This window comes from Delphinapterus leucas, chromosome 3 (genome assembly GCF_059928025.1).
Source record: "Delphinapterus leucas isolate spDelLeu-1000000601 "Yukka" chromosome 3, BTC_Dleu_Yukka2, whole genome shotgun sequence".
Lineage (NCBI taxonomy): Eukaryota > Metazoa > Chordata > Mammalia > Artiodactyla > Monodontidae > Delphinapterus > Delphinapterus leucas.
In genome coordinates, this window is record NC_143131.1 from 150,063,882 (window position 1) to 150,085,226 (window position 21,345).

A 21,345-nucleotide genomic window follows, 5' to 3' on the forward strand; every position below is an offset into this window, starting at 1 on the left:
GCCGGCCATAGACAGCTGGGTGGCCCGGGCCGGCCACGGGAAGTCGGTGGGCGCGGGGAGCGGGCTGGGGGCAGCCGAGCCCTCCTGGCAGGTGCTGGTCTCCCAGTGCCCGGGGCGGGGGTGAGGGGCAGGGCCTACCTAAGTAACTGCTCCTAGAGAACTTAGGTGAGGTCGGTCCGTGGATACAGAGCTGGGCTCTGAGCACTCTCCTTCAGTTGCCAACTCGGCCAAAAGTGGAGTGCGCTCTCTTTGGCCTGTTGCCTTTTTATACTCTGAAACCTGTGAGCGAACAATGGGCGTGCGTTGGTGGGGCGCAACAATTTAGGGAGGGGTGGCGCATGCGCAGAGTACACGTCAGGCCCTGGGGCGCACAGGTGAGGATGCGCGCCCCTGGACCGTCTAGCGCTTCTGAATCCCCCGGGGGTCTGAGGGCTGGAGGTGTTTGCCTTGAGGGTGATGAGCTTCTTGGCAGGACAGCTGGCCCTTCTCCCCTGGCCGCGCCCCAGTGCTGTCGGGGTAACTAACTGTACTGGACGGGATCCCCGCCCAGCAACGTGGAGCAAGGTTGCTGGCTGTGCAGCTCCCACAAGAGGCGGCAGCTTTGGCAGCAGCGCCTCTGCGTTCCCCTGGCGCCACTGGAGGGGAGAGCCGCTAAGAACGGAAGTGCCCACACCATCCAGATCCTGCTGGGGTGACACCTGAAGTGGTGGCCAGGGCTGGCTGAGAGGGCCATACTTACCATATGACCCAAAAACCCACTGCTAGGCAGTTAACCAAGAGAAAAACTTTTCACAAAACACAAATGTGAATGTTTTAGCTATCTTGTCCACAATTCCTAAATATAGGACTATTGAGGTTATCCAATTTTCTTGAGTTTGTCATTTTTTAATTGTTCTTGGAATAACACTATGTATACGTATTGTTTCACAGTCTAGAGTTAATATTTTACCAATTAAATAAAATTCAGAAGGCTTACATCCATATAGATTCTTTTACCTTCCACTCTTTGTTATAGCTGTCATATGTGTCACCTTTATATGACTTCAACGCCACCCTCTGAGACTGTGGTATCCTTTTTTCATACATATACAGGGAACTCCCTGGCGGTCCAGTGGTTAGGACTCAACACTTTCACTGCTGGGGCCCCGGCTTCAGTCCCTGGTAGGGGAACTAAGATCCCGCAGGCCACGCAGGCGTGGCCAAAAAACAAAAAAAGGCATACATATATAAAATAATGTAAGAGGATAATTTTTCCAGATACTTGCCATTTTTGTTGCCCTTCCTTTGTTCCTGAAGTTGCAAGCTTACTTCTTTCTTGTGTCATTTCACTTCAGCCTGAAGAAGTTCCTTTCATGTAATGTTTTTATAGCAAATTGTCTGGTGATGAATTCTCTTAGTTTTCTCTCATCTCCATCAGACTTCATTTTGGCTTTTGTTTGGCTTTCAGTCTTTAAGGATATCCTTGCTTTAAGGATATCATATCCTGGTTTGGTCTTTTCCTTTAATACTTTAAAGATGTTATTCCATTCTTTTCTGGTCTCTGTTTTCTGATGAGAAATCACAGTCCTTCAAGTTGACATTCTGTGATGTATAACAGGTCGGTTTCCTTGACTGCTTTCAAGATTATTCTTCACCTTGGCTTTTTTATCAGATTGTGTGTCAGGGTGAGGCTTTCTGAGCTTAGGTCTGTGTCTCGAAATCAGTGACGTTTTCAACTATTCTTTTCCTCATATATTTTCTTCTGCACCTTTCCTTCAGACCCTCCAACGGCACAAAAGGTAGAACTTGCAATATTGTTTCACATGTCTCTGAGACTTAATTTTTGTTCAGTCATGTATCCTCTTTGTTTTTCAGATTGTGCCATTTCTATTGATCCATAAGTTTTCTGAATCTTTCCTCTGTTTTCTCTGTTCTGTTATTCAGCCCATCCAGTGAATGTTTGCTTTTGCATATTGCATGTTAAGTTCTAAACTTTCCATTTGCTTCTTTTTCATAGTTTGTACTTCTCAGTGAAGAACTTCTTTCCATTAATTTCAAGAGGATTTACCTTTAACTCATGGAGCATGGTTGTAATGGATGCTTTGTCTGCTAATTCCTCCATGTGGGTTATTTCAGGGCTGGGTCTGTTGATTGCATTTTTCTCTTGAGAATTTGTCACATTTTCCTAGTTCTTTGTATGCTCCGTTGTGTGATTTTGGGTGGTATCCTGGAAAGTTTGCTTATTATGTTTCGAGACTCTGGTTCCTATTAAAATCCTCAGGAGATTGATACTTTTCCTTTTTCTGTGGTTTTTATTAAGCAATTCATGAACCTATGGCCAAACAGGTATTGTGCCTTGTCTTCTGAGTTGTTCCAGTCTTGGTGCAGTTTTCAGGACACTGCTGTGCTGTTTGTGTCCACATGGTGCACGTACCACTCAGGGGTTAATCTCGGAATTGAGTGGCAGTTTATACTGTAGTTCACTTCCGCAAGCCTCTATTCTGCCTCGTTGGCTCTGTCTGTGCATGAGGCTCAGGGGGATCCCAGGACTTATGTGGGCTCGTACACAGACCTAAATAATCTCCTCCTATAGCTCTCTCCTCTTTGGAATTCTACCCACATTCTCAGGCTTCAGGGGCCCCTCCTACATGTTCCTTAAAGTGTTTAAGCCGCCATGCTGTCATGTAGTTCCCTATGACCAGGTTGACCTTTCAGGTGAAATAGCAAGAGAAAAGAAAGGAAAATAACGGCATGCCCCCACACTCTTCAGACAATAGGAGCCTCTTAACCTGTTCCTTTGTCCAGAGACACAGGCCATTTCTCAGTGAAGGCCTCTGCCATCACTGAGGTTGCAGGGGAGATGTGGTAACTGGGAAGAAAAACACCAATGGGGGTGACCCCCTCACTCAACATCCAAGCCCCCCACTTTCTCACTTGTCTGGCTAGAAATAAAAGGTTGATCCCATGGTTTTAACTTTCAGCTGCTGCTGGACTTTGCGTGCCTTGCGTAAGCTGGGAGACAGAGGCAGGAAAAAAACCCACCATAATCACCCTGTTACGGGCTGTTATTCAACTTTGGACTTCCAGGCCCCATCTGCCTGTTAGCGTTCACTTCTTAGAGTTTCAAGTGCATGCTGTTTGTCCTCTATCTTGCTCCATGCGGCTCTCAAGCCCTCGTAATATGACCACAGTTCTCGTGCCACATGTAAACATTCGAACACTTTGCAGATACTGAATTAAAAATCTATTATTTACATTGACGCCCCATTTTTATTTTCCTGGTGTCTTCATTAGAAAATTCAAAATTACATATGTGCCTGGCATTATGTATTTTTTGGTGAGCAGTGATCCAGAGGATGGAAATGTATGCCTCCTTCGACTCCTTCAACTTAACCCCACTCTGGGGCAATGTCCCAGCCAGGCAGAAAGTGCAGGTGGAGCTGGAGACCTTGAAGAGTTTGGCTATACTTCCAGCTCAGCCCAAAGCCCAAGGATGATTCTGGACTTTTATTCTGACTCGTGCATTTCAGATCTTTCTGGGTTTGGACCTGGTATATATGTCCCTCCCAGCCCGCCCTGCCTGCCCCTTCAGTTGTCACACCAGCAGGATCTGGTTGGCTTGGGCACTTCTGGGTTTTTTTTCTTTTTTTTGCACTTCTGTTCTTAGCGGCTCTCTCCTCCAATGTTGCCAGGCGGGAGGGCAGGCGGACGCACAGGCGCTGACGCCAAATCTGCCACCTCGGGCGGCGGCTGCTGAGCCAGGTACCCTGCTCTCCAGCTTTCCTGCTCTGGTGGCCGGGGACCCATCCTGTACAGTTAGAGCCGGCCGGGGGAGAAGGGGCAGCTGCCCTGCCAAGAAGCTCATCACCCTCAAGGCAAACACCTCCAGCCCTCAGACCCCCGGGGAGATTCAGAAGCGCTAGACGGTCCAGGGGCGCACATCCTCACCTGTGCGCCCCAGGGCCTGACGTGTACTCTGTGCACGCGCCACCCCTCCCTAAACTTCTGCGCCCCGCCAACGCACGTCCATTGTTCGCTCACAGGTTCCAGAGCTGCATTCCAGCAACAGGCCAAAGAGAGCGCACTCCGCTTTTGGCCGAGTTGGCAGCTGAAGGAGAGTGCTCGGAGCCCAGCTCTCTAACCAAGGACCCACCTCACCCAAGTTCTCTAGGGGCAGTTACTTAGGTAGGCCCTGCCCCTCACCCCCGCCCCGGGCACTGGAGAACCAGCACCGGCCAGGAGGGCTCGGCTGCCCCCAGCCCGCTCCCCGCGCCCACCGACTTCCCGTGGCCGGCCCGGGCCACCCAGCTGTCTATGGCCGGCTATCCACTCGCAGGCCAGCCCACAAGTGTCCAGTGACTCTGCATCTGCGCTTTGCCACAGAGCCTCTGAGACCCCATTCTACCATCCCGCAGACCCTGATCTCCTTTCTGGGGGTCCTTATCTCCATCTTCAGGCGAGGCCATCGGAAGAAGGCAGTGATGGGTGCTCGCACCTCCACGACGTCCCGCAGCTCAGTGTCTGCAGTGGACACAGTCACTGTCAGTGTGGCGCAGGGGCAGCTAGTGCCGGCCACGACACCCAGCTGTGTCCCGAACTACAGCACCGAGAAGACGGTGTTGAGGGCCCTGGGAGAGAGGGGGCAAGGGATGGCCAAGCAGGAGGAAGTCCCCACAGTCACAGTGAGGAACGATGACCAGAGAAGCGGCCCCAATGACACCGGGGACGCACGATCTGCATTTAGGCCCCTGGGGGGCTCTTTCTTCGTGCCCAGGTCTGGACCTCTGCAGAGAGACCTCCACGCCAAGTGGGCAGAGGACAGATCCGCCAGGAAACAGCAGACCTCTTGTATGAGCTCCTGCCCCCAAAGAAACGCCATCACGAGCTCATATAGCTCCACCCGAGGTTTCCTGCCAGTGGAAAGAAGGAGGGGTCCCGCTATACCGCAAGGGCTGCCCCAGAAGTCTACAAAGACAGGGGGCGAGGAGGGCCCTCCATCGCCCTCTGCAGCTCCGGTGGTTTACCGGAGGAAAAGCCAGCCTGACAAAAATGCAGAGACAGCAAGAGGGCAGAAAGGGCCCTGGAGGAAGGGCTCCCGCACATCTGACAGTCCCAGGCCCCGAAAACGCAGGATTCATCTGCTGCCGCACAGGCGAGGGGAGCCTCTGAGGCTGCCCCCAGCCCCTGAGACGGGTTTCCGGGTCACCGCCGAAGACCTAGACTCGGAGAAGCAAGCAGCCTTCCGGTGCATCAGCAGTGCGCTGTGGGGTGAGACCTATGCCATCGGGGACCTGGGCATTTCTCCCCAGCATAGGAAACCCATGTGTGTGGACTCTCCTGTCTTCACCCCACAGAACCTCCCTCCCGTCACCAGCCCTACTGCCCCCTCCCCAAGCCTGCCCGTTACGTGTACTGTCAGTTCCAGACCCTCACCCGGCACATCTGCGGACCTGGCACCCCAGGCCGCTTCTGACCCTGAGGTCAACCCCATGGACGCCACTCCACCCTCCCATCCTCTCCTCTTGGGGTCCTCCCCTGGCCACAGTGGGAGCCTCTCCTCCTCGACCCAGGCCCGGCAGATGCCCCCCAGTGACAGCACATCCTTAGTCACAGCCACCACCAGCTTGCCACACTCAGGTTCTGCACCCAAACTCTGCGATTGCCTCTTCAGCCTGGAGTCGCTACCCAGCCCATCTCTGGGGCCCCTGATTGGCAGCAGCGAGGAACCACCGCCTGTGGCAGCTCTCCCCAGCATAGGAAACGGAAAGCTCCAGCCTTTGCCTCTGCTCCAGGCCCCCCAGCTTCGGGCGGCCCCGCAAAAGCATCTTCTAGGGGTTCATCATCCACAAATTCCACCGTGGGCTCCCATGCCAGCACACAGCTGGGTTTTGGGAGCACAGCTGCTGTCCTAGATCTGAACTGCATGTTTGCAACCCTCAGCATTACAGAAGGAACGAGGGGACTCCCGAGCACCACACACAGCAATGGGGGCAGCGTGGGCCTGAACTCCTGGGGCCCTCCTCACCAGAGCCACCCCATGGTGACCACGGGACCCAGCACTAAGAAGAAGCCTGGGTTTGGGGGCACTACTGCCCCCATCTTAAGTCACATCCCTGGGGGCCCTGATTGGCAGCAGCGAGGAACCACCGCCTGTGGCAGCTCTCCCCAGCATAGGAAACGGAAAGCTGCAGCCTTTGCCTCTGCTCCAGGCCCCCCAGCTTCGGGCGGCCCCGCACAAGCATCTTCTGGGGGTTCATCATCCACAAATTCCACCGTGGGCACCCATGCCAGCACACAGCTGAGTTTTGGGAGCAGAGCGGCTGCCCGATATCTGAGCTGCATGATTGCAGCTCTCAGCGTTACAGCAAGAACTAGGGGGCCCCCGAGCACCACACACAGCAGTGGGGGCAGCGTGGGCCTGAACTCCTGGGGCCCTCCTCACCAGAGCCACCCCATGGTGACCACGGGTCCCAGCACTAAGAAGAAGCCTGGGTTTGGAGGCACTACTGCCCCCATCTTAAGTCACATCCCTGGGGGCCCTGATTGGCAGCAGCGAGGAACCACCGCCTGTGGCAGCTCTCCACAGCATAGGAAACGGAAAGCTCCAGCCTTTGCCTCTGCTCCAGGCCCCCCAGCTTCGGGCGGCCCCGCACAAGCATCTTCTGGGGGTTCATCATCCACAAATTCCACCGTGGGCACCCATGCCAGCACTCAGCTGGGTTTTGGGAGCAGAGCGGCTGCCGGAGATCTGAGCTGCATGTTTTCAGCTCTCAGCGTTACAGCAAGAACGAGGGGGCCCCCGAGCACCACACACAGCAATGGGGGCAGCGTGGGCCTGAACTCCTGGGGCCCTCCTCACCAGAGCCACCCCATGGTGACCACGGGACCCAGCACTAAGAAGAAGCCTGGGTTTGGAGGCACTACTGCCCCCATCTTAAGTCACATCCCTGGGGGCCCTGATTGGCAGCAGCGAGGAACCAACGCCTGTGGCAGCTCTCACCAGCATAGGAAACGGAAAGCTCCAGCCTTTGCCTCTGCTCCAGGCCCCCCAGCTTCGGGCGGCCCCGCAAAAGCATCTTCTTGGGGTTCATCATCCACAAATTCCACCCTGGGCACCCATGCCAGCACACCACTCGGTTTTGGGAGCTCAGCTTCTATCCTAGATCTGAGCTGCATGTTTGCAGCCCTCAGCATTACAGAAGGAACGAGGGGACCCCCGAGCACCACACAGCAATGGGGGCAGCGTGGGCCTGAACTCCTGGCGCCCTCCTCACCAGAGCCACCCCATGGTGACCACGGGACCCAGCACTAAGAAGAAGCCTGGGTTTGGGGGCACTACTGCCCCCATCTTAAGTCACATCCCTGGGGGCCCTGATTGGCAGCAGCGAGGAACCACCGCCTGTGGCAGCTCTCCCCAGCATAGGAAACGGAAAGCTGCAGCCTTTGCCTCTGCTCCAGGCCCCCCAGCATCGGGCAGCCCCGCACAAGCACTTTCTGGGGGTTTATCATCCACAAATTCCACTGTGGGCACCCATGCCAGTATACAGCTGGGTTTTGGGAGCAGAGCGGCTGCCCGAGATCTGAGCTGCATGTTTGCAGCTCTCAGCGTTACAGCAAGAACGAGGGGGGCCCCGAGCACCACACACAGCAGTGGGGGCAGCGTGGGCCTGAACTCCTGGGGCCCTCCTCACCAGAGCCACCCCATGGTGACCACGGGACCCAGCACTAAGAAGAAGCCTGGGTTTGGAGGCACTACTGCCCCCATCTTAAGTCACATCCCTGGGGGCCCTGATTGGCAGCAGCGAGGAACCACAGCCTGTGGCAGCTCTCCCCAGCATAGGGAACGGAAAGCTACAGCCTTTGCCTCTGCTCCAGGCCCCCCAGCTTTGGGCGGCCCCACACAAGCATCTTCTGGGGGTTCATCATCCACAAATTTCACCGTGGGCACCCATGCCAGCACACAGCTGGGTTTTGGGAACAGAGCGGCTGTCCTAGTTCTGAGCTGCATGTTTGCAGCTCTTAGCGTTATAGCAAGAACGAGGGGGCCCCTGAGCACCACACACAGCAATGGGGGCAGCGTCGGCTTGAACTCCTGGGGCACTCCTCACCAGAGCCACCCCATGGTGACCACGGGACCCAGCACTAAGAAGAAGCCTGGGCTTGGAGGCACTACTGCCCCCATCTTAAGTCACATCCCTGGGGGCCCTGATTGGCAGCAGCGAGGAACCACCGCCTGTGGCAGCTCTCCGCAGCATAGGAAACGGAAAGCTCCAGCCTTTGCCTCTGCTCCAGGCCCCCCAGCTTCGGGCGGCCCCGCACAAGCATCTTCTTTGGGTTCATCATCCACAAATTCCACCGTGGGCGCCCATGCCAGCACACAGCTGGGTTTTGGGAGCACAGCTGCTGTCCTAGATCTGAACTGCATGTTTGCAACCCTCAGCATTACAGAAGGAACGAGGGGACTCCCGAGCACCACACACAGCAATGGGGGCAGCGTGGGCCTGAACTCCTGAGGCCCTCCTCACCAGAGCCACCCCATGGTGACCACGGGACCCAGCACTAAGAAGAAGCCTGGGTTTGGAGGCACTACTGCCCCCATCTTAAGTCACATCCCTGGGGGCCCTGACTGGCAGCAGTGAGGAACCACCGCCTGTGGCAGCTCTCTCCAGCATAGGAAACGGAAAGCTGCAGCCTTTGCCTCTGCTCCAGGCCCCCCAGCTTCGGGCGGCCCCACACAAGCATCTTCTGGGGGTTCATCATCCACAAATTCCACCGTGGGCACCCATGCCAGCACACAGCTCGGTTTTGGGAGAACAGCTGCTGTCCTAGATCTGAGCTGCATGTTTGTAGCTCTCAGCGTTACAGCAAGAAAGAGGGGGCCCCCGAGCACCACACACAGCAATGGGGGCAGCGTGGGCCTGAACTCCTGGGGCCCTCCTCACCAGAGCCACCCCATGGTGACCACGGGACCCAGCACTAAGAAGAAGCCTGGGTTTGGAGGCACTACTGCCCCCATCTTAAGTCACATCCCTGGGGGCCCTGATTGGCAGCAGCGAGGAACCACCGCCTGTGGCAGCTCTCCGCAGCATAAGAAACGGAAAGCTCCAGCCTTTGCCTCTGCTCCAGGCCCCCCAGCTTCGGGCGTCCCCACACAAGCATCTTCTGGGGTTTTATCTTCCACAAATTCCACTGTGGGCACCCATGCCAGTATACAGCTGGGTTTTGGGAGCAGAGCGGCTGCCCTACATCTGAGCTGCATGTTTGCAGCTCTCAGCGTTACAGCAAGAACGAGGGGGCCCCCGAGCACCACACACAGCAATGGGGGCAGCGTGAGCCTGAACTCCTGGGGCCCTCCTCACCAGAGCCACCCTATGGTGACCACAGGACCCAGCACTAAGAAGAAGCCTGGGTTTGGAGGCACTACTGCCCCCATCTTAAGTCACATCCCTGGGGGCCCTGATTGGCAGCAGCGAGGAACCACCCCCTGTGGCATCTCTCCCCAGTATAGGAAACGGAAAGCTCCAGCCTTTGCCTCTGCTCCAGGCCCCCCAGCTTCGGGCGGCCCCGCAAAAGCATCTTCTTGGGGCTCATCATCCACAAATTCCACCCTGGGCACCCATGCCAGCACACAGCTGGGTTTTGGGAGCTGAGCTTCTATCCTAGATCTGAGCTGCATGTTTGCAGCTCTCAGCATTACAGAAAGAACGAGGGGGCCCCCGAGCACCACACAGCAATGGGGGCAGCGTGGGCCTGAACTCCTGGCGCCCTCCTCACCAGAGCCACCCCATGGTGACCACGGGACCCAGCACTAAGAAGAAGCCTGGGTTTGGAGGCACTACTGCCCCCATCTTAAGTCACATCCCTGGGGGCCCTGATTGGCAGCAGCGAGGAACCACCGCCTGTGGCAGCTCTCCCCAGCATAGGAAACGGAAAGCTGCAGCCTTTGCCTCTGCTCCAGGCCCCCCAGCATCGGGCAGCCCCGCACAAGCACTTTCTGGGGGTTTATCATCCACAAATTCCACTGTGGGCACCCATGCCAGTATACAGCTGGGTTTTGGGAGCAGAGCGGCTGCCCGAGATCTGAGCTGCATGTTTGCAGCTCTCAGCGTTACAGCAAGAACGAGGGGGGCCCCGAGCACCACACACAGCAGTGGGGGCAGCGTGGGCCTGAACTCCTGGGGCCCTCCTCACCAGAGCCACCCCATGGTGACCACGGGACCCAGCACTAAGAAGAAGCCTGGGTTTGGAGGCACTACTGCCCCCATCTTAAGTCACATCCCTGGGGGCCCTGATTGGCAGCAGCGAGGAACCACAGCCTGTGGCAGCTCTCCCCAGCATAGGGAACGGAAAGCTACAGCCTTTGCCTCTGCTCCAGGCCCCCCAGCTTCGGGCGGCCCCGCACAAGCATCTTCTGGGGGTTCATCATCCACAAATTTCACCGTGGGCACCCATGCCAGCACACAGCTGGGTTTTGGGAACACAGCGGCTGCCCGAGTTCTGATCTGCATGTTTGCGGCCCTTAGCGTTATAGCAAGAACGAGCGGGCCCCTGAGCATCACACACAGCAATGGGGGCAGCGTCGGCTTGAACTCCTGGGGCACTCCTCACCAGAGCCACCCCATGGTGACCACGGGACCCAGCAATAAGAAGAAGCCTGGGTTTGGAGGCACTACTGCCCCCATCTTAAGTCACATCCCTGGGGGCCCTGATTGGCAGCAGCGAGGAACAACCGCCTGTGGCAGCTCTCCGCAGCATAGGAAACGGAAAGCTCCAGCCTTTGCCTCTGCTCCAGGCCCCCCAGCCTCGGGCGGCCCCGCACAAGCATCTTCTTTGGGTTCATCATCCACAAATTCCACCGTGGGCGCCCATGCCAGCACACAGCTGGGTTTTGGGAGCACAGCTGCTGTCCTAGATCTGAACTGCATGTTTGCAACCTTCAGCATTACAGAAGGAACGAGGGGACCCCCGAGCACCACACACAGCAATGGGGGCAGCGTGAGCCTGAACTCCTGAGGCCCTCCTCACCAGAGCCACCCCATGGTGACCACGGGACCCAGCACTAAGAAGAAGCCTGGGTTTGGAGGCACTACTGCCCCCATCTTAAGTCACATCCCTGGGGGCCCTGACTGGCAGCAGGGAGGAACCACCGCCTGTGGCAGCTCTCCCCAGCATAGGAAACGGAAAGCTGCAGCCTTTGTCTCTGCTCCAGGCCCCCCAGCTTCGGGCGGCCCCACACAAGCATCTTCTGGGGGTTCATCATCCACAAATCCCACCGTGGGCACCCATGCCAGCACACAGCTCGGTTTTGGGAGCACAGCTGCTGTCCTAGATCTGAGCTGCATCTTTTCGGCCCTGAGCATTACAGAAGGAACGAGGGGACCCCCGAGCACCACACACAGCAATGGGGGCAGCGTGGGCCTGAACTCTTGGGGCCCGCCTCACCAGAGCCACCCCATGGTGACCACGGGACCCAGCACTAAGAAGAAGCCTGGGTTTGGAGGCACTACTGCCCCCATCTTAAGTCACATCCGTGGGGGTCCTGATTGGCAGCAGCGAGAAACCAACGCCTATGGCAGCTCTCCCCAGCATAGGAAACGGAAAGCTACAGCCTTTGCCTCTGCTCCAGGCCCCCCAGCTTCGGGCGGCCCCGCACAAGCATCTTCTGGGGGTTCATCATCCACAAATTCCACCGTGGGCACCCATGCCAGCACACAGCTGAGTTTTGGGAGCAGAGCGGCTGCCCGAGATCTGAGCTGCATCTTTGCAGCTCTCAGCGTTACAGCAAGAACGAGGGGGCCCCCGAGCACCACACACAGCAGTGGGGGCAGCGTGGGCCTGAACTCCTGGGGCCCTCCTCACCAGACCCACCCCATGGTGACCACGGGACCCAGCACTAAGAAGAAGCCTGGGTTTGAAGGCACAACTGTCCCCATCTTAAGTCACATCCCTGGGGGCCCTGATTGGCAGCAGCGAGGAACCACCGCCTGTGGCAGCTCTCCCCAGCATAGGAAAGGGAAAGCTCCAGCCTTTGCCTCTGCTCCAGGCCCCCCAGCATTGGGCAGCCCCGCACAAGCATTTTCTGCGGGTTTATCATCCACAAATTCCACCGTGGGGAGCCATGCCAGCACACAGCTGGGTTTTGGGAGCAGAGCGTCTGCCCTACATCTGAGCTGCATGTTTGCAGCTCTCAGCGTTACAGGAAGAACGAGGGGGCCCCTGAGCACCACACACAGCAATGGGGGCAGCGTGGGCCTGAACTCCTGGGGCCCTCCTCACCAGAGCCACCCTATGGTGACCACGGGTCCCAGCACTAAGAAGAAGCCTGGGTATGGAGGCACTACTGCCCCCATTTTAAGTCACATCCCTGGGGGCCCTGACTGGCAGCAGCGAGGAACCACCGCCTGTGGCAGCTCTCCCCAGCATAGGAAACGGAAAGCTCCAGCCTTTGCCTCTGCTCCAGGCCCCCCAGCTTCGGGCGGCCCCGCAAAAGCATCTTCTAGGGGTTCATCATCCACAAATTCCACCGTGGGCTCCCATGCCAGCACACAGCTGGGTTTTGGGAGCACAGCTGCTGTCCTAGATCTGAACTGCATGTTTGCAACCCTCAGCATTACAGAAGGAACGAGGGGACTCCCGAGCACCACACACAGCAATGGGGGCAGCGTGCGCCTGAACTCCTGGGGCCCTCCTCACCAGAGCCACCCCATGGTGACCACGGGACCCAGCACTAAGAAGAAGCCTGGGTTTGGAGGCACTACTGCCCCCATCTTAAGTCACATCCCTGGGGGCCCTGATTGGCAGCAGCGAGGAACCACCGCCTGTGGCAGCTCTCCCCAGCATAGGAAACGGAAAGCTGCAGCCTTTGCCTCTGCTCCAGGCCCCCCAGCTTCGGGCGGCCCCGCACAAGCATCTTCTGGGGGTTCATCATCCACAAATTCCACCGTGGGCACCCATGCCAGCACACAGCTGAGTTTTGGGAGCAGAGCGGCTGCCCGATATCTGAGCTGCATGTTTGCAGCTCTCAGCGTTACAGCAAGAACTAGGGGGCCCCCGAGCACCACACACAGCAGTGGGGGCAGCGTGGGCCTGAACTCCTGGGGCCCTCCTCACCAGAGCCACCCCATGGTGACCACGGGTCCCAGCACTAAGAAGAAGCCTGGGTTTGGAGGCACTACTGCCCCCATCTTAAGTCACATCCCTGGGGGCCCTGATTGGCAGCAGTGAGGAACCACCGCCTGTGGCAGCTCTCCCCAGCATAGGAAACGGAAAGCTCCAGCCTTTGCCTCTGCTCCAGGCCCCCCAGCCTCGGGCGGCCCCGCACAAGCATCTTCTTTGGGTTCATCATCCACAAATTCCACCGTGGGCGCCCATGCCAGCACAAGCTGGGTTTTGGGAGCACAGCTGCTGTCCTAGATCTGAACTGCATGTTTGCAACCCTCAGCATTACAGAAGGAACGAGGGGACTCCCGAGCACCACACACAGCATTGGGGGCAGCGTGGGCCTGAACTCCTGAGGCCCTCCTCACCAGAGCCACCCCATGGTGACCACGGGACCCAGCACTAAGAAGAAGCCTGGGTTTGGAGGCACTACTGCCCCCATCTTAAGTCACATCCCTGGGGGCCCTGATTGGCAGCAGTGAGGAACCACCGCCTGTGGCTGCTCTCTCCAGCATAGGAAACGGAAAGCTGCAGCCTTTGCCTCTGATCCAGGCCCCCCAGCTTCGGGCGGCCCCGCACAAGCATCTTCTGGGGGTTCATCATCCACAAATTCCACTGTGGGCACCCATGCCAGCACACAGCTGGGTTTTGGGAGCAGAGCGGCTGCCCGAGATCTGAGCTGCATGTCTGCAGCTCTCAGCGTTACAGCAAGAACGAGGGGGACCCCGAGCACCACACAGAGCAATGGGGGCAGCGTGAGCCTGAACTCCTGGGGCCCTCCTCACCAGAGCCACCCTATGGTGACCACGGGACCCAGCACTAAGAAGAAGCCTGGGTTTGGAGGCACTACTGCCCCCATCTTAAGTCACATCCCTGGGGGCCCTGATTGGCAGCAGCGAGGAACCACCGCCTGTGGCAGCTCTCCCCAGCATAGGAAACGGAAAGCTCCAGCCTTTGCCTCTGCTCCAGGCCCCCCAGATTCGGGCGGCCCCGCACAAGCATCTTCTGGGGGTTCATCATCCACAAATTCCACCGTGGGCACCCATGCCAGCACACAGCTCGGTTTTGGGAGCAGAGCGGCTGTCCTAGATCTGAGCTGCATCTTTGCAGCTCTCAGAGTTACAGCAAGAACGAGGGGGCCCCTGAGCACCACACACAGCAATGGGGGCAGCGTGGGCCTGAACTCTTGGGGCCCGCCTCACCAGAGCCACCCCATGGTGACCACGGGACCCAGCACTAAGAAGCCTGGGTTTGGAGGCACTACTGCCCCCATCTTAAGTCACATCCCTGGGGGCCCTGATTGGCAGCAGCGAGGAACCAACGCCTGTGGCAGCTCTCCCCAGCATAGGAAACGGAAAGCTGCAGCCTTTGCCTCTGCTTCAGGCCCCCCAGCTTTGGGCGGCCCCACACAAGCATTTTCTGCGTGTTTATCATCCACAAATTCCACTGTGGGCACCCATGCCGGTATACAGCTGGGTTTTGGGAGGAGAGCGGCTGTCCTAGATCTCAGCTGCATGTTTGCAGCTCTCCGCGTTACAGCAAGAACGAGGGGGCCCCGAGCACCACACACAGCAGTGGGGGCAGCGTGGGCCTGAACTCCTGGGGCCCTCCTCACCAGAGCCACCCCATGGTGACCACGGGACCCAGCACTAAGAAGAAGCCTGGGTTTGGAGGCACTACTGTCCCCATCTTAAGTCACATCCCTGGGGGCCCTGATTGGCAGCAGCGAGGAACCACCGCCTGTGGCAGCTCTCCCCAGCATAGGAAACGGAAAGCTCCAGCCTTTGCCTCTGCTCCAGGCCCCCCAGCATTGGGCAGCCCCGCACAAGCATTTTCTGGGGGTTTATCATCCACAAATTCCACCGTGGGCAGCCATGCCAGCACACAGCTGGGTTTTGGGAGCAGAGCGGCTGCCCTACATCTGAGCTGCATGTTTGCAGCTCTCAGCGTTACAGCAAGAACGAGGGGGCCCCCGAGCACCACACACAGCAATGGGGACAGCGTGAGCCTGAACTCCTGGTGCCCTCCTCACCAGAGCCACCCTATGGTGACCACGGGACCCAGCACTAAGAAGAAGCCTGGGTATGGAGGCACTACTGCCCCCATTTTAAGTCACATCCCTGGGGGCCCTGATTGGCAGCAGCGAGGAACCACCGCCTGTGGCAGCTCTCCCCAGCATAGGAAACGGAAAGCTCCAGCCTTTGCCTCTGCTCCAGGCCCCCCAGCTTCGGGCGGCCCCGCAAAAGCATCTTCTAGGGGTTCATCATCCACAAATTCCACCGTGGGCTCCCATGCCAGCACACAGCTGGGTTTTGGGAGCACAGCTGCTGTCCTAGATCTGAACTGCATGTTTGCAACCCTCAGCATTACAGAAGGAACGAGGGGACTCCCGAGCACCACACACAGCAATGGGGGCAGCGTGGGCCTTAACTCCTGGGGCCCTCCTCACCAGAGCCACCCCATGGTGACCACGGGACCCAGCACTAAGAAGAAGCCTGGGTTTGGGGGCACTACTGCCCCCATCTTAAGTCACATCCCTGGGGGCCCTGACTGGCAGCAGTGAGGAACCACCGCCTGTGGCAGCTCTCTCCAGCATAGGAAACGGAAAGCTGCAGCCTTTGCCTCTGCTCCAGGCCCCCCAGCTTCGGGCGGCCCCACACAAGCATCTTCTGGGGGTTCATCATCCACAAATTCCACTGTGGGCACCCATGCCAGCACAACACTCCGTATTGGGAGCACAGCTGCTGTTCTAGATCTGAGCTGCATGTTTGCAGCCCTGAGCATTACAGAAGGAACGAGGGGACTCCCGAGCACCACACACAGCAATGGGGGCAGCGTGGGCCTGAACTCCTGAGGCCCTCCTCACCAGAGCCACCCCATGGTGACCACGGGACCCAGCACTAAGAAGAAGCCTGGGTTTGGAGGCACTACTGCCCCCATCTTAAGTCACATCCCTGGGGGCCCTGATTGGCAGCAGTGAGGAACCACCGCCTGTGGCTGCTCTCTCCAGCATAGGAAACGGAAAGCTGCAGCCTTTGCCTCTGATCCAGGCCCCCCAGCATCGGGCGGCCCCGCACAAGCATCTTCTGGGGGTTCATCATCCACAAATTCCACCGTGGGCACCCATGCCAGCACACAGCTGGGTTTTGGGAGCAGAGCGGGTGCCCGAGATCTCAGCTGCATGTTTGCAGCTCTCAGCGTTACAGCAAGAACGAGGGGGCCCCCGAGCACCACACACAGCAGTGGGGGCAGTGTGGGCCTGAACTCCTGGGGCCCTCCTCACCACAGCCACCCCATGGTGACCACGGGACCCAGCACTAAGAAGAAGCCTGGGTTTGGAGGCACTACTGCCCCCATCTTAAGTCACATCCCTGGGGGCCCTGATTGGCAGCAGCGAGGAACCAACGCCTGTGGCAGCTCTCCCCAGCATAGGAAACGGAAAGCTCCAGCCTTTGCCTCTGCTTTAGGCCCCCCAGCTTTGGGCGGCCCCACACAAGCATTTTCTGCGTGTTTATCATCCACAAGTTCCACTGTGGGCACCCATGCCGGTATACAGCTGGGTTTTGGGAGCAGAGCGGCTGTCCTAGATCTCAGCTGCATGTTTGCAGCTCTCCGCGTTACAGCAAGAACGAGGGGGCCCCGAGCACCACACACAGCAGTGGGGGCAGCGTGGGCCTGAACTCCTGGGGCCCTCCTCACCAGACCCACCCCATGGTGACCACGGGACCCAGCACTAAGAAGAAGCCTGGGTTTGGAGGCACTACTGCCCCCATCTTAAGTCACATCCCTGGGGGCCCTGATTGGCAGCAGCGAGGAACCACCGCCTGTGGCAGCTCTCCGCAGCATAGGAAACGGAAAGCTCCAGCCTTTGCCTCTGCTCCAGGCCCCCCAGCTTCGGGCGGCCCCGCAAAAGCATCTTCTGGGGGTTCATCATCCACAACTTCCACCGTGGACTCCCATGCCAGCACACAGCTGGGTTTTGGGAGCACAGCTGCTGTCCTAGATCTGAACTGCATGTTTGCAACCCTCAGCATTACAGAAGGAACGAGGGGACTCCCGAGCACCACACACAGCAATGGGGGCAGCGTGGGCCTGAACTCCTGGGGCCCTCCTCACCAGAGCCACCCCATGGTGACCACGGGACCCAGCACTAAGAAGAAGCCTGGGTTTGGGGGCACTACTGCCCCCATCTTAAGTCACATCCCTGGGGGCCCTGATTGGCAGCAGCGAGGAACCACCGCCTGTGGCAGCTCTCCCCAGCATAGGAAACGGAAAGCTGCAGCCTTTGCCTCTGCTCCAGGCCCCCCAGCTTCAGGCGGCCCCGCACAAGCATCTTCTGGGGGTTCATCATCCACAAATTCCACCGTGGGCACCCATGCCAGCACACAGCTCGGTTTTGCGAGCACAGCTGCTATCCTAGATCTGAGCTGCATGTTTGCAGCCCTCAGCATTACAGAAGGAACGAGGGGACCCCCGAGCACCACACACAGCAATGGGGGCAGCGTAGGCCGGAACTCCTGGGGCCCTCCTCACCACAGCCACCCCATGGTGACGACGGGACCCAGCACTAAGAAGAAGCCTGGGTTTGGAGGCACTACTGCCCCCATCTTAAGTCACATCCCTGGGGGCCCTGATTGGCAGCAGCGAGGAACCACCGCCTGTGGCAGCTCTCCCCAGCATAGGAAACGGAAAGCTCCAGCCTTTGCCTCTGCTCCCGCGCCCCCAGCTTCGGGCGGCCCCGCACAAGCATCTTCTGGGGGTTCATCATCCACAAATTCCACCGTGGGCACCCATGCCAGCACACAGCTGGGTTTTCGGAGCAGAGAGACTGCCCTAGATCCGAGCTGCATGTTTGCAGCTCTCAGCGTTACAGCAAGAACGAGGGGGCCCACGAGCACCAAACACAGCAGGGGGGGCAGCGTGGGCCTGAACTCCTGGGGCCCTCCTCACCAGAGCCACCCCATGGTGACCACGGGACCCAGCACTAAGAAGAAGCCTGGGTTTGGAGGCACTACTGCCCCCATCTTAAGTCACATCCCTGGGGGCCCTGATTGGCAGCAGCGAGGAACCACCGCCTGTGGCAGCTCTCCCCAGCATAGGAAACGGAAAGCTACAGCCTTTGCCTCTGCTCCCGGCCCCCCAGCTTCAGGCAGCCCCGCAGAAGCATCTTCTGGGGGTTCTTCATCCACAAATTCCACCCTGGGCACCCATGCCAGCACACAGCTGGGTTTTGGGAGCAGAGCGGCTGCCCGATATCTGAGCTGCATGTTTGCAGCTCTCAGCGTTACAGCAAGAACGAGGGGGCCCCCGAGCACCACACACAGCAATGGGGGCAGCGTGGGGCTGTACTCCTGGGGCCCTCCTCACCAGAGCCACCCCATGGTGACCACGGGACCCAGCAGTAAGAAGAAGCCTGTGTTTGGAGGCACTACTGCCTCCATCTTAAGTCACATCCCTGGGGGCGCACCCAGGCAGGGCCCCCCTACTTCCAGCGGAGGGCGCAGCCCATGCCCAGCCAAGGCTGACTTTAGGGGTGTGTCCGTTTCGTCCTCTACTCCTACCAGCCTCACAGTGAGCACAGCAAGGTGCAGCCTTGCTGTTAGGGCCCCTTCATCACCTGCCCAGGGATTGGCTGGTCAACAAACCACTGGGCCATTGACCAAGTCATTCTCCTCCAGGTCGCGATTCATTACCTTGGGGTTTAAGAGGAGGAAATTGGCCTGAGCCAATAATTTTGTGGCGAGGCCATCAGTGTCCACCTCCTCCCAGGCTGGGCCTTGTGTGGACCCTGTTTCGATGTGAAACTTATAATAAAGCTTTGTTCTTGTTCTTTTGCATAATCCTCACGTGTCTGTGATCTGTAGATCAAGTGTGGAAAAGCACTGGCTTGTATGAGTGGTAACATGGAAAGCCAGACCTGTTTACAGTTTCCTGTGACCCTGCTCATGGGTTGTGAAGAGTAGCACAACAAGATGGCTACAAGGGCCCTATTTTAAAAGTGTGTTTTGAGTTTAATCGATGCAGCCCGGAATAAAATGGGCCCAGAGGGAGGGGTAAACAGGGAGGGTCATCCTTGTCTGTTGTAATTGCTGCTTCCCACCCACCTCTCTGGCCTGGAGGGGGCTGGGTCATCCCGAGCACACACCAGCCGCCCATACTCTACACGTTTAGTATTTTCTAATGTAGCAGTTTCTTTGACTTTTTTTGTTTTGCTTTAATAAGTCTTAGGCAAATCATTTACATGCACATCTCACTCAGAGAGTATATGTCCATACAACCTAAAGCAATCTACAGATCCAGTGCAATCCCTATCAAAATTCCAATGACATTTTTTACATAAATAGGAAAAACAATCCTAAAATTCGTATGGAACTGCAATGGACTTCAAAAGCCACAGCAATCCTGAGAAAGAAGAACAAAGCTGGAGGCAACACTTTTCCTGATTTCAAATTATACTACAAAGCTAGAGTAATCAAAATAGTATGGTACTGGCATGAAAACAGACACATACACCAATGCAACAGAATGAAGAGCTGAGAAATAAATCCACACACATACAGGCAACTAACTGACAGGGATCCAAGAATACTCAACAGGGAAAAGATAGTCTCTTCAGTAAATGGTGTTGGGAAAACTGGATACCCACATGCAAAACAAAGAAAGTGGACCCCTATCTTACACCACTTGTAAAAATTAACTTGAAATGGATTAGACTTAAATGTAAGACCTGAAACTGTAAAATTCCTAGAAGAGAACATAAAGAGAAAGCTCCTTAACATTGGTCTTGGTGATGATTTTTTGGGTATGACAACAAAACCACAAGCAACAAAAACAAAAAGCAACCAATGGGACTACATCAAACTAAAAAGCTCCTGCAGAGCAAAAGAAACAATCAACAAAATGAAAAGGCAACCTAGGAATGGGAAAAAATATTTGCAAACCACATGTATGATAAGAGGTTAATATCCAAAATCTATAAGGAATTCAAACAACTCCATAGCAAAAAACAAACAAACAAAAACAAATAATCTGATTCTAAAATAGGCAAAGTGGGGGACTTCCCTGGTGGTCCAGTGGTTAAGACTCCACACTTCCACTGCAGGGGGCATGGGTTTGATCCCTGGTCAGGGAATTAAGGCCCGCATGTCATGCAGTGTGTGTAAAAAAATAAAATAAATAAGGCAAAGCAAGACTAGGAAACAACTAAGTGTCCAACAGGTGAATGGATAAAGAAAATGTGACATATAGATATAGATAGATAGATAGATAGATAGACTATCTGAACGCCATGTGTACTTGGGAAGGTTAGTTACTTAGCCCTTCTGTTTCTCAGTTCCCTGGCCAGTGATATGGAAATATTAGTAGGATCTGCTTATTCGTATTATGTTCTGAGGCTAAAAATTAGTAAATATAAAGCCTGAAGAAAAATGATGGGTACTTCATAAGTGCTACCTACATAAATGTTCAAGTATTAAATGCCTGGAAGAATAAGTAGGTTGTCTCTAGAAAGGGCACCTAGGAGGCTACAAACAGGAGGATAGAGCCTACTTTTTCACATTGATGACACGAGTAAGAAGTTTTAGAGCTCATGGAAAGAATATTATTTCTTGTGATGCACTGTGGGGTGGACAGAGTAGGGGCTGTGACCCATATTTTATGGTTCAGGGCACTGAAATTTAGATAGATTGAGTAACTTGCCCAGAATCACAACACTGATGAGTGATGGGTCTGAGGCAGGGGGGGGACAGAGATTCCTGAACACATGGACATGAGATCATGCCCTGGATACACAAACCAAGAGCTCTCCTCACTCCCTTTCCCACATCCTCCTGCCCCAAGGATGCTGCAGGGAGACAGCTGGTACTCGGAGGAGGTGCCTGGCCCAAGAGAATGGCTCAAATCTGGACCTACTTCCTGGCTCTACGTTTCAATCCCTGACCCCAAATACAGTGTCTTTCCCCCAAATGCAGACCGCCTGATGGACCGGGGTAACCAAATATGTGTGCATCTCCCCTCCCTTCCCCCTCAGCACTTGATTCTAGCAGCTGATTTGCAGTGAGACTTCCTGGTGGTCAGGTGACCACCCTGAATGACCAGTAGTCTACTTGACTCCCTAACTGACTCAAAACCCAGGACATTCCAAACCAACTGCCCACATGACAGTTGCACAGAGAATTAGCATCATCTTCAACTGATCAAACCCGGATG

At 56.5% G+C, this 21,345-nt stretch overlaps 1 protein-coding gene across 1 annotated transcript; it reads left to right on the forward strand.

Annotated features, from left to right (window-relative positions):
- The first annotated feature begins 2,313 nt into the window (after nucleotides 1-2,313).
- On the forward strand, nucleotides 2,314-7,233 carry LOC149749732 (nuclear envelope pore membrane protein POM 121-like). The gene is made up of 4 exons (XM_089908594.1): nucleotides 2,314-2,325; nucleotides 3,672-3,741; nucleotides 4,126-5,656; nucleotides 7,023-7,233. The coding sequence occupies exons 1-4, from the start codon at nucleotides 2,314-2,316 to the stop codon at nucleotides 7,231-7,233; spliced, it is 1,824 nt and encodes a 607-aa protein (XP_089764720.1).
- The last annotated feature ends 14,112 nt before the right edge of the window (nucleotides 7,234-21,345 follow it).

Coding starts and splice junctions, on each gene's coding strand:
- LOC149749732 (XM_089908594.1), top strand. Junction 3,742..4,125: donor GGCGGCGGCTGCTGAGCCAG/GTACCCTGCTCT, acceptor TCTCTAACCAAG/GACCCACCTCACCCAAGTTC. Junction 5,657..7,022: donor GATTGCCTCTTCAGCCTGGA/GTCGCTACCCAG, acceptor CCTCTGCTCCAG/GCCCCCCAGCTTCGGGCGGC.